This window comes from Nestor notabilis, unplaced genomic scaffold, assembly GCF_000696875.1.
Source record: "Nestor notabilis isolate BGI_N333 unplaced genomic scaffold, ASM69687v1 scaffold28383, whole genome shotgun sequence".
In the NCBI taxonomy this organism is placed as follows: domain Eukaryota; kingdom Metazoa; phylum Chordata; class Aves; order Psittaciformes; family Psittacidae; genus Nestor; species Nestor notabilis.
In genome coordinates this window covers 7,523-18,645 of record NW_009921029.1, presented here as the reverse complement: position 1 = coordinate 18,645, position 11,123 = coordinate 7,523, and the positions used below count along the sequence as shown (strand labels likewise).

At 46.8% G+C, this 11,123-nt stretch overlaps 1 protein-coding gene across 1 annotated transcript; it reads left to right on the top strand.

Moving 5' to 3' along the window:
* Positions 1-212: 212 nt before the first annotated feature.
* TIMM44 (translocase of inner mitochondrial membrane 44 homolog (yeast)) lies at positions 213-9,272 on the top strand. The gene is made up of 12 exons (XM_010010968.1): positions 213-317; positions 813-983; positions 1,407-1,487; positions 2,390-2,539; positions 2,827-2,966; positions 3,455-3,540; positions 4,655-4,747; positions 5,197-5,321; positions 5,929-5,979; positions 7,692-7,781; positions 8,241-8,351; positions 9,153-9,272. Exons 1-12 carry the CDS (start codon positions 228-230, stop codon positions 9,270-9,272), a joined length of 1,308 nt encoding a protein of 435 aa, XP_010009270.1. The 5' UTR covers positions 213-227.
* Positions 9,273-11,123: the final 1,851 nt, after the last annotated feature.

Genomic DNA, 11,123 nt, shown 5'->3' with positions numbered 1-11,123 from the left:
GGTTGGAGCTGGAGGAGCTTTAAGGTCCCTTCCAACCCAAACCAGGCTGGGATTCTATGGCTCTAAAACCACTCGCTAGTGTTTCTTGGCAGCACTTAGGATGTTTTCCCAGAAGCCCAGTGAATATTGTCTGTTTGCAGTGTTCTTTCTTTTCTCCCTTGGCTTTTCAGGGCTGCTGTCATCTTGTACACTAAACCTTTTTGTTGCAGAAATGTCTCATCAGTGGCATGTGGCTGATATCCAGAAGATACCCAGTTCCTGCAGTCCCCAGGGGTACAGTGTATGGCATGAGCCCGCCTGGCTTAGAGACCCATCAGGTTGGTTAACAGCTGATTTCTTCTTATTTCAGGCCAAAAGTGCTTTCTCGTGAGAACCCTGATCTACTCGATGTGGTGGATTTCTGAGAAGCACCAGTTTTAGGTTGAATATTTCTACTTGTTAAGATGTATTTGATGACCTCAGGGAATATTGTAGTTGCTGAGTCCAGGTGACAGAGTTCAGGAGTGGTGCTCTGGTAACTTCATTGACCAAGTTATTTAAGCCTGAACTAACCTCTGGAGTTAAACTTCCTCTGGAGAAACATCTTTTTTAATGGCTGTATAGATGTACTTCCCCAGGGCATTAGAACTGAGTTGGACATTGGCTCTTTTGAGGTTAAGCTGCTGCTTTCTCAAGGTGGCTTTGTATTTTCTACAACATTTACTCTGCTAGAAGTGACTCAGTGCTTGGCTAAGTAAATCTACCTGCTGGCTTTGATTCCTGTCTAATTTAATGTCTCTTTGGATCCTACAACATGGAATGCTTTTCTTTAGTCCAGATGCTACTCTTCTGGAGGAAGAAAGGGTTTTATATCAGGGTTTGTGGAGAACATCAAACAGGAATTAGCAAAAAACAAGGAGATGAAAGAAAGTATTAAGAAATTCCGAGATGAAGCTAAAAAGCTGGAAGAATCTGATGCTCTTCGAGAAGCAAGGAGGAAATATGTAAGTCAGGAATTCCTTTGGTGTTTTCATTGCCCAGTCACTGAGCTGTTACCATTGTGAACGTAGATTTGAGTCTTTCTGCAGATGAACTGAATTCAGCATGTCTGTTCTTATAGGAAGTTCTGCTTGCCTGGGAATACTGGTGTTAAGTGGAAAATCTTTCCAGCAGCTTTTTCACTGCATTTCCCAAATAATGAGCAGATGAAAGAACGAGGCATTAGAATTTAAACCCTTCTTTTGTATTCTTTGAAGAACTATAAACAGCAGAAGTTGCATAAATGAACCTTTAAACTAGTTCCTCAAGGAAGGTGGGGCCCTTTTGCTCTCAGTGACAGCATTAAGGGACTGTGCTATGTGCTAAACTGGACTTGAGGGTTTTCTCTCCTCATAGTTACATGCAGCATGTTTTTTTTCCCCCCACAGAAAACCATTGAATCTGAAACAGTGAAGACCTCAGAAGTGATCAAAAAGAAACTTGAAGAAATAACTGGGACAGTGAAAGAGGTAAAAGGCAGCTGTGGAATAACCCTGTCCCCATGTTCTGCTCTGCTCTGTCACTCTCCATCTGTCTAAATGTGCTTTGGTGTGGCTTAGCTGTGTGTAGTTATGAGCTGGACATAAAGCTCATTGCTGATGTGGACATAACTGGTATCTTTTCAGTACTGGTGAAGGTGCTGTGAGCATCTTCATTAGCCAAATGCCATTGACAACCAGGGAAAACCATTTGGTCCTGTCACCCTGTCGTTTCTCTTCCTCTGAGGCTGTGGCTTGTGACCCATCCAGGGTTGGTTGCCTGTTGCTGGTGAGAATTCCAAGATCCCTGAGGATCTGATGTGTGCCAGTGCAGAATGAAAGGGTGACGAGCTACTGGCAGAGTCCTTTTAACCTCTTGCATACAAGGTCCTGGCTCTGTAAACACAGCTGAAGTGATGGATATGAAGGTGTGAGATTGAGAAGAATGTTTCCTGATTGTGCAGGAAGAGTTGCATAGCAGAGAGCCATCTCCAGTGCTCCTCTGCCTGCTCTGAAGAAGCACCTGATTGTTTCAAGGGGAAAGGCTTGGCTTTTTTAACTCTGGCATCATTGGTCCTTCTCTTTGATGTCAAGGGAAAAAAGAGTTAAAATCTCTGGGTAGCAGCTATTACAAATGTGTGTGGTCCCATGAGCAGCCCAATCTGTTGTTCTGCAAAGAGATGTTGGACAGTGCTGCAGTGCCAAGCCATAGTGTAACAGTCAAGTCTCCCCTGTGACATGTGGCTGTGTGTTCACCTTAGGTTGGGTTAGTTTTGTTTTTGTCCTGTGTGAACACTAAAGACCTCCTCATGCCCATAAAGGAGTTACTCAGCGTAAGTTTCCACCTGTTTCACCTGACATGAGCTTTTCTTTCATTTTGTGTTTTCTTGCAGAGTTTGGATGAAGTCAGTAAGACTGATATTGGCCGGAAGATAAAGGAAGGTGTGGAAGAAGCAGCAAAAACAGCAAAGCAGTCTGCAGAGTCAGTGACAAAAGGAGGGGAGAAACTGGGCAGGACAGCAGCCTTCAAAGCTATTTCTCAGGTACCTGTTAGCTGTAAGGTTTGACTGTGTCCAAGGCTGTGTGGAGACCTCAGAGGAGCTTCCAGTGTGTGAAGGGGGCTACAAGGATGCTGGAGAGGGACCTTTGTCAGGGGCTGTACTGATAGGACAAGGGATGACGTGTTTAAACTGAAACAGGGGAGATTCAGGATAGATATAAGGCAGAGGCCTCTTTATGTATTTATTTCTTCAACAAAAATGATTTTCAGTTTCTGGGAAGTGAGTGGGGGGAACAGTAAATCATCCTAATGGGGATATTTTCCTTTCAGGGAGTAGAAACAGTTAAGAAGGAAATAGATGAAAGTGTTTTAGGACAGACTGGTCCTTACAAACGTCCAGAGCGCCTACGGAAAAGAACAGAGTTCTCGGGAGAGAGTATTAAAGAGGAGCGAATATTTGAGGCTAATGAGTAAGTATGGGATGGCATCTGGGGTGATACTCCTCTTAGAATTGGATTACAAACTTTAACACCTAACTACACATCAGGGCTGGTTAAAATCCAAGTGCTGAAGTGAGGCTGTGGGGTGAGGCCTGACCTAGCAGCACAGGTAGGTCTGAGAGCAAATTTCCAGCAGAAGTTGATGATACTGAACCCTGCAATAGCAAAACTGGGCAGTTAAAACACTAAAGTGGGTACACAAGATTCTGATGATAAATCCTGACTGGCCTGTGTGTCCTGTTTCCTCAGTTCTAACATCTTGCTGTAGAGTTACATTTGGCAGGACTAAATCTGAGCTCTTTTGCTTCCTCTGCTGCCTTTGCCACACTAAGCCGTGTTTCTGTGGTGTGTCAGCCTCAGTGATGCTGCAGTGATACTCCTCAGGATGTTCTCTTTCTTGTTCTCACTTAGTTGTAAGTTGCTTATTCACAAGCACCCCTCTCTTGTGCCTTTTCTAGGGAGGCCATGGGCGTGGTGCTGCACAAAGACTCCAAATGGTACCAGCAGTGGAAAGATTTCAAGGACAACAACGTGGTTTTCAATAGTAAGTGTTCCAAACACAATGGAAAAGCACCTTACTTTCCCAGTTGTGATTCTTGCTGGGTTGGGTCTCCCTGCCATCTGTGTAACTAGGCTCAACATGATGCAAATCAGAGCCCTTTCTTGTGTTGTAGCAATTGCTGTGAGGTGGTGCAAATGGAAGGCAGGCATGGTTGAAACAGCACAGCTTTCCGAGCTGCTCCATCTATTTTCGGGCCCCTCCTCCGTCAGGGGTTGGTTTTGATCAGACCCTGTTCCTTGTAGGTACCAAATCTTCCTTTCAGCACTACTTAAAGAGCTGAACTCTGTTCTTTTTTCCATTGTTTTCTAGTCAGATCCCCTCTGGCACTGGGAAGAGGCCAGGGCACTCATGCATGCATGTCAGGCAGGTCACTTCTTCCTGAGCTTGAGCTTGTGGCAAGGAAAGATCTTGTCTTGAGCGAGCTGGTTTCTACTGTCATCTGCTTAGAACTCTGGAACGTGTGGAACTTTGCCTTCTGCCTGGGTTTAGTGCAAACCCTGAACGTACTGAATGTTCTTCGCTGTGAGGGTGCTGAGGCGCTGGCACAGGGTGCCCAGAGAAGCTGTGGCTGCCCCATCCCTGGCAGTGTTCAAGGCCAGGTTGGACACAGGGGTTGGAGCAACCTGCTCTAGTGGAAGGTGTCCCTGCCCGTGGCAGGGGTTGGAGCTGGAGGAGCTTTAAGGTCCCTTCCAACACAAACCATTCCATGATTCTGTGATACTATTCTAGACACACAGCCCCAGTTAAACTTTTTGGTGCTGGTTCCACATCTTGCTACCCCTTGTAGCAGACTGAATCAGGGGTGTAAAGGAGGCTGTTACTGGTGTGAGCAAGTCTGGTGTATTTTCTACCTGGAAATCTGCATAGAAGGTCCAGAGTTTCTGGCAGCTGCAGTCAGAGAAAGCAGCATTCTCCTCATTACAGTTACTGCTAGTTAAGAACACTGCAGGAAGATGAGGAAAAAAGAAACTTTTGAAATGGATAGTTCTTAGTCATTGAAGTGATATAGAAAAGAAGCAGCAGGTTTGATCTGCAACCCACTGCATGGTGTTTCTTAGTGGAAGGACTCTGCTGCTCACAGCTCCTCTCCTTCCAGGGTTCTTTGAGATGAAGATGAAGTATGATGAGAGTGATAACGCATTCATTCGAGCTTCCAGAGCTGTCACAGACAAAGTCACGGACTTAATAGGTAACGTTTCACCTTTGCTGTGGAAGAGCATCACTGGCCTCAGCTCCGCTCTGGTGCCTGCTACTGCTGTTGTCCTCCAGGTGTTCCTGGGGCCAGGTTGGACACAGGGGCTTGGAGCAACGTGCTCTAGTGGAAGGTGTCCCTGCCCATGGCAGGGGGTTGGAACTGGGTGAGCTTTAAGGTCTCTTCAACCCAAACCATGCAGTGATTCCGTGATTCTGGAGCTTTACATTATTTGGCATGGGTCAGTATCATGCAGTATCAGCCTGCTACTGGATCAGACGTGCAGTGCCATGACAAGTGCTTGTATGGGATAAAGCTCAAGCTTAACTTAAAGCCTGCAGTTGGTCCCAGGTGCCTCCTCCTTCCCTCTGGTGTCTCCCCAAACATCTTTCTCTTGTTCCCTGTGACAGTTGTTGTGCCACCAGTCTCACTGAGTTGTTTTTTAGGTGGATTGTTCTCGAAGACAGAAATGTCTGAGGTTTTGACAGAGATACTGAAAGTGGATCCATCCTTTGACAAAGACCGGTTCTTAAAGCAGTGCGAGTTTGATATAATCCCCAATGTCCTGGAGGTGAGGAGGGGCTGCAGTGTGATGCATGGCAGGGGGTTGGAACTAGATGATCTTCAGGTCCTTTCCAACCCAAACCATTCTGTGAATGAACAGCACTGGGCAAACGGTACTATCAGATACTGGTAAGGGAAGGAATTTGGTGCAGGTGCTACTGGATTCTAAGTGATCTGTGACTGCTTGGGAAGAGACCAGGTCATGAGAAATGGTCCTAGTCAAGGAACTTTTGTGGAACTTCATGTTTTTAAGGACCACTCAGAGGACAGCACTGCTGAAGGATGTGACTTCAGGTGTAATGGATATAGTTCCTCTCACTGTCACAGTATGTCTGGAAAGACAGAGTGAAAGTAGCAAATTGAAGAAGTACAGTAGAAATTGTGCTGAGATTTGTATGAGACTGGGAAAGCTGAGGCTTGAAGAGAGAAATATGCTAAGAGAGAGCAAAGTGTGATCTTCTCATCCTGAAACACAGTGCAGGGAGTGATTGTATCTCACTCGATACATGCTAACACACCTGTAGAAGTGTTTATGATGCTCCTAGTCGTGAGGTAGCATTATGGGATGAGCTAAAAGGAAAAATGTTCCTATTTTATTCCATTTTCTCTTTCAGTCTATGATGTCTGGAGAGCTTGATATCCTCAAAGATTGGTGCTATGAAGCGGTGAGTAGAGCTACTCAAACTGTCTGGAAAGGTGATGATTCTCCCTTGTAAGTAGGTGTATTGTGCCACCTTTGCTTACAAGCTATTGTATCTGTGATGTTGCTTCCCTGCTTTGCCCAGCTGCTTCCCCAGGGAACATGGTGTAAAACACTAATGCAGTCAAGTGTATGGGGAGGAGTTCTGGAATAGTCTGGCTAGGAGTGGAGAGCTGTTTAGAGACAGTGAATCTAGAGCTGACCTCAAGCTAGTGGAACTGGCTCAGCTCTGCACTGCCCTTCTTGATTTGGATGGGCTTTAGGAGAGCCTGTGTCCCAAACAGGGAGTGAGAAGGTGCAGAGGCATTGCTTGCAGAGTCAAGTCATCCCTAGAGCCCCTATACAAACACAACTTCACTGCAATATCCCAGCAAATAACCTTGGCAGGCTGAAGCTAGAGAGATAATCTGCAGCCTGGATATGTCCTTGCAGAAAACTGGATTTGGTTTTGTACTGGGATGGATTTTCAGTATTGGAACCACTTGTTGAAACACTGAATAATCCTGGTTGGAATTCAGTGGTTCTGTTATTATGTGTTTAACTTCATGAAAGCAGATCCTTTCCTGGCAAGATGGACAGACACACATCCTGCTCTTCGCTCTGCTCCAGAGTAATTGTGTTGCAGGCATGCAGAGCCATGCTTGTCCTGTTTCTAAGGGACTGAATGGTTTAAAGTGGGTGTTCTCACTGGTCACCACCTCTACAGAGCTGGAAGAGGCAATTCTTTGTGTTTAATATGGTGATTAACATCTTTGTAACAACATCGCAGTGTGTAAGAGCAGGATATTTAAAGCAGTCTGAAAGTAAAAGAAGTTTGTTGTTGGTTCAAGCAAACTTTGAAGTGACACCACGGAATTCCTCTGGAATCTCTAGAGAGAAGCAGCAGATCCACTGCAGTTCAGAAGACAAAAAGCAAACCCTTCGAAGCCAGTTGTAGATAGAAATTAAGCTCATAAATCAAGAATCATCTTCAAAATAAACCAAGGGAGGAAATGGGAGTCCTGTTAGTGAGAATCCGGGAGATAAAGGCTCTTGAATGGAATCATTCCACAAGTATGAAGTTTGTAATTCCGGTTGCTGCAGTGTTGGAATACAAACCAGGAAGGGAAAAGCTTGGCTGTGCAGGTATGCAATGGAACTGCAGGTTGCTGCCAGCACACTGACTTGGGTGTAGTTTGTGGTTGGTTGTGCCTCCTGTCCTCAGCACCCCTGATCTGTAACTCCAGCTTCACTGTGGTGACTTTACCAGTAACTTCTGTAGGATATTTACATTTAAATGCTTGTGCTGAAGGTTAGAAGATCCATGGTGGGGAGGTAGGGAAGAAATGCTCCTCCGGGCTGGCTGGATGTTAGGAAAATAGCTTGTGGCCAACACTGCTTCTCCTTGTCTGCTGTCAAATCAGAAGCATAAGTGCAGTGGCTCTCAGGTGCACTCTTTTCTGAAGGATGGATCTGTTCTGGCCAGGGAAGGGTGGGATCTTTAGTGAGCCTTTGGTTCCGTGAAGCCCAGGGCATCTGATGTAGCTGTTTGGTGCTTGGCAAGGCCTCTGTCTTCAGCATATGTGCAAAACCCAACTTTTATTGTCATTTTTGGTGGTTCTTTCTAAGCAGAAAATCCCTTTTTCTTCGTGACAGAGCAAATTCAAACATGTAACACGAGTTTGTTGCTTCATTTAGACTTACAGTCAGCTTGCTCATCCCATCCAGCAAGCCAAAGCCATGGGGCTCCAGTTCCACTCCAGGATTCTGGACATTGACAACATTGATGTGAGTGTCCTTTTCTGTATTTCACCTTGGGGGGATGAATTAGAAACTCATGACCTGAGGAGGGGTTTTCTTCTTTGCTCTGACTTAAGTTGGAGGTAGTTAGTGGCTGGGTTACCCCAAAAGGTAACTCCAGAGTTCCTGAAGTACAACATCCTCTGGAGCATTCTGCATCCCCACAAACAGAGGCAGGAAGAGAGTTGTATTTTGTAAGCTTTGGGAAACAAACCTCAGTTCTCCATTCCTCTCTGCATTGCAGTCAAGAAGTTCTTTAAGTATTGAATGGAGTGACCTTAGAATTGAGGAGAAGGTATAACCTGATTGAAATAGCCAGGTTCAGCTTTGGAGAAGGTGGCATTGTCAGTGTTAGCTGTGTCAGGCCAGAGCAGTGGTGTTAAATACTTGATGTTCTTACCCTAATATGCAGGAATTTTTTCCTGATGGAATTTTCTTCCATTGCAGCTGGCCATGGGGAAGATGATGGAGCAGGGACCAGTTTTAATTATCACTTTCCAGGCTCAGGTCGTGCTGGTAATTAAGAACCAGAAAGGAGAAGTGGTGGAAGGTGACCCGGTAAGGAATGCTCTCAGCTGGAGGTGGTTTCCCTCTTAGTCCCGTGTTAGTCGTCCTGGGTGTTAGGGTTCATCTTGGTGCATCTGGAGCAGGGGGTGTCACACATACTGCATTGACTGGTAGGAATAATCCTGCACCTTGTGGGTTAGGTCCTTGGTGCAGCTCAGTGTGGGCTGTTTCTTCCTGTCAAAGTGTTAAAACCCATGTATTGAGCATTAACTAACTCCCTGCCTGCAGTTATCACCATGAGTTCTGCTCCTTTAGCTCCTCTGGGACAGAACTGAACTCTCCTGCTGTACATTGAAACTCCATCCCAGAGCTTCCACCTGATCCTGGTCTTTTCTTCTTGCTTTCACGAAGGGCACTGTAAGAGGAGAGCACAAAGATGTTTGGCAAACAGGGTGGGAGCTGGAGTCAGCTCATTTGCTGGGGATGGAGAAAATTACTGACTTAATACATGCATTTAATAAAGACTTGGCTTTTTGCAACCACTGTCTCTAGTCCAGGCTCTAAGTTTACAAACTAAGGGATTGGAACTAGATGATCTTAAAGTCCTTTCCAACCCAAACCATTTTATGATTCTAAGTTAGAAACCCTAATTCTGAGTTTGGAAATCAAAGGTTTATCTGTTCCTGACTGTAACATGTTACCAGCCACTGTCCTTACTCAGCACCTTCAGACTTAGAACCAGAGAGCAGACTCATGAGGACAGTCTCTGGAGGGGGTTGGAGCACATCCCCATCAGCCTGGATGAGGTGTGTGAGCAGCCCCCAGGCTCTAACAGCAGGATTTCCCTTCCAGGACAAGGTGCTGCGGATGCTGTACGTGTGGGCACTCTGCAGAGACCAGGACGAGCTCAACCCCTACGCTGCGTGGAGGCTACTGGACATATCCTCATCGAGTACTGAGCAGGTTCTCTGAGGACAACTACACCCAGGGGCTTCCTGTACCTCTCTGGAAGTGGCTCCATCTCTGCATTCACACCAGGCTGCTGTGGGATGGATTGCGGATGAGGGCAAGAGGCTGGACTGGTTCCTTTGGGAAGAGGGGGCTGTTCCGTGTGCCCTCATTATGCCAATCCCAGTCATGAACTGGACGAGTACCTGCCTTCCGCTTTGCTGTGGCACTGTAAGGGTGTAGGGAGATTGCCAGTGAAAGGTCTGAGACACGAGCAGCTGCTGTTGGCTCCTTTTTTAATCGTGGCTGAAGGAGGCTGGTTGGCTCCTGTACATTTCCCAGTGCTTCCAGTGATGCACAGAGGTGGGTATTGGGGAGTGAGACGTGCCAGGTCTAATTCCCATCTGCTGTCATCCTCTGGTGGCCTCAAAGCATCCCCCACAACATCTCAAAGGTGCTTTTAAGGCATGTTGGTCTTGGCTAACTCTTGTGGAGTCGCACCAAGAAGCCTTCTCTTGCTGCAGTGTCTTGCACTTTACCAAACCAAATACAATCAAGTTTGCACGTGATGCTCTTGGTGTGGAGGGGTTGGCATCATTAGGCAGGTTCTTGAGGCTGGTTGCAGTGATACCATTCATAGATCCACAGCTTTGCAGGGGGGACGTTGGTTTGGGTGTTGTGTTCATTGTGTCCACTGGTACCACTGAGGAGTGCACAACTGCCTTTCTCTGCTGGGTTAATCTGATGGTGTTGGGGGGACAGGTTGTAATGGGGAGGCGGCAGCAGGCAGGGTGCTGGGATGGTGCTCAGGGGTGGGGATGGACAGACCAGCAACACGTGAGTCAATAAAATACAGTAACGGGTAGAACATCACCTCTGGAGCTCAGGTATTTGTTACATGAGATGAGAAAAGAGGGTGTAATCCACACACCTACTGTATGAAGTGTGTCCTGAGCGTGGCTGTTGTCACCAGGGGGACTTGTGCACAGACTCTGGGTTTGGAAGCTGTGATGTGGGTCAGTTCCTCAACTGCCTCGTTATGGGATGTGTGATTGGAGGGGGACAATATTGCTGGGGGGAGTAGGAAGTCAAAGGAGTGACCTGCTGCTGTGTTCTGCCCATGCACAGAACAGGGTGATGCAGGACAGCACTCCTTGCCATTATCATTAAAGAGAATCATTCCCAGTTCTTCCTTCTCTTCACAGTGTCCGGATCAGTTCCTTAGAAGTGGAACTTCATTATGGTTTTAGCTCTTGGGATAATTAATTCTCTTGGGGTTTTATTTATAGTAAATGACTATACTGCTGGAAGGTGTTGTAAATGAGCAAACTCCTGGAATGTCCAGACAGTTTGGAGAGAGGAGCAGGAGGATTTTCCATTGTTCTGGAATACTGGTCAGTGAGCAGGTCACAGTGGGCTATAAATAGGGTTGTCAGCGTTTTGCAGCATCAAGTTCCAGTAGCACCAGGTAGACCTGGGCTTGCTGGCAATCCAGAGGCACTGCTCTAAGGCATTGTTGTGTGGAGGGATCTTGGCTGGTGCTGTGGAAGGTTCCAGGGCTCTGGAGCTGCTCCCATGTCTGTGGGTCTGTCCTGGCTCCCGCAGGGAAGGGGACAGGGGATCCCCCACCATTTCCTGCCCCGCTGGTGGTGATTCGGTGCCCTTCAACAGCTCAGATGAGAGGCTCAGAGGGGCTTTGGCACCTTGAGTACCATTTCCTGGTGTCCCCTGTGCTCCCTCCTGTCCCACACAGGCATGGACTCATTAAATCTACAACACCCCCCCCATTCCCTAAACTCTGCTTCCCCACACCTCTACAGTACTAAGGGGGCCTGGGCTGCCCTCAGGGGCTGTGGGTACAAGTGCCATCTGCTT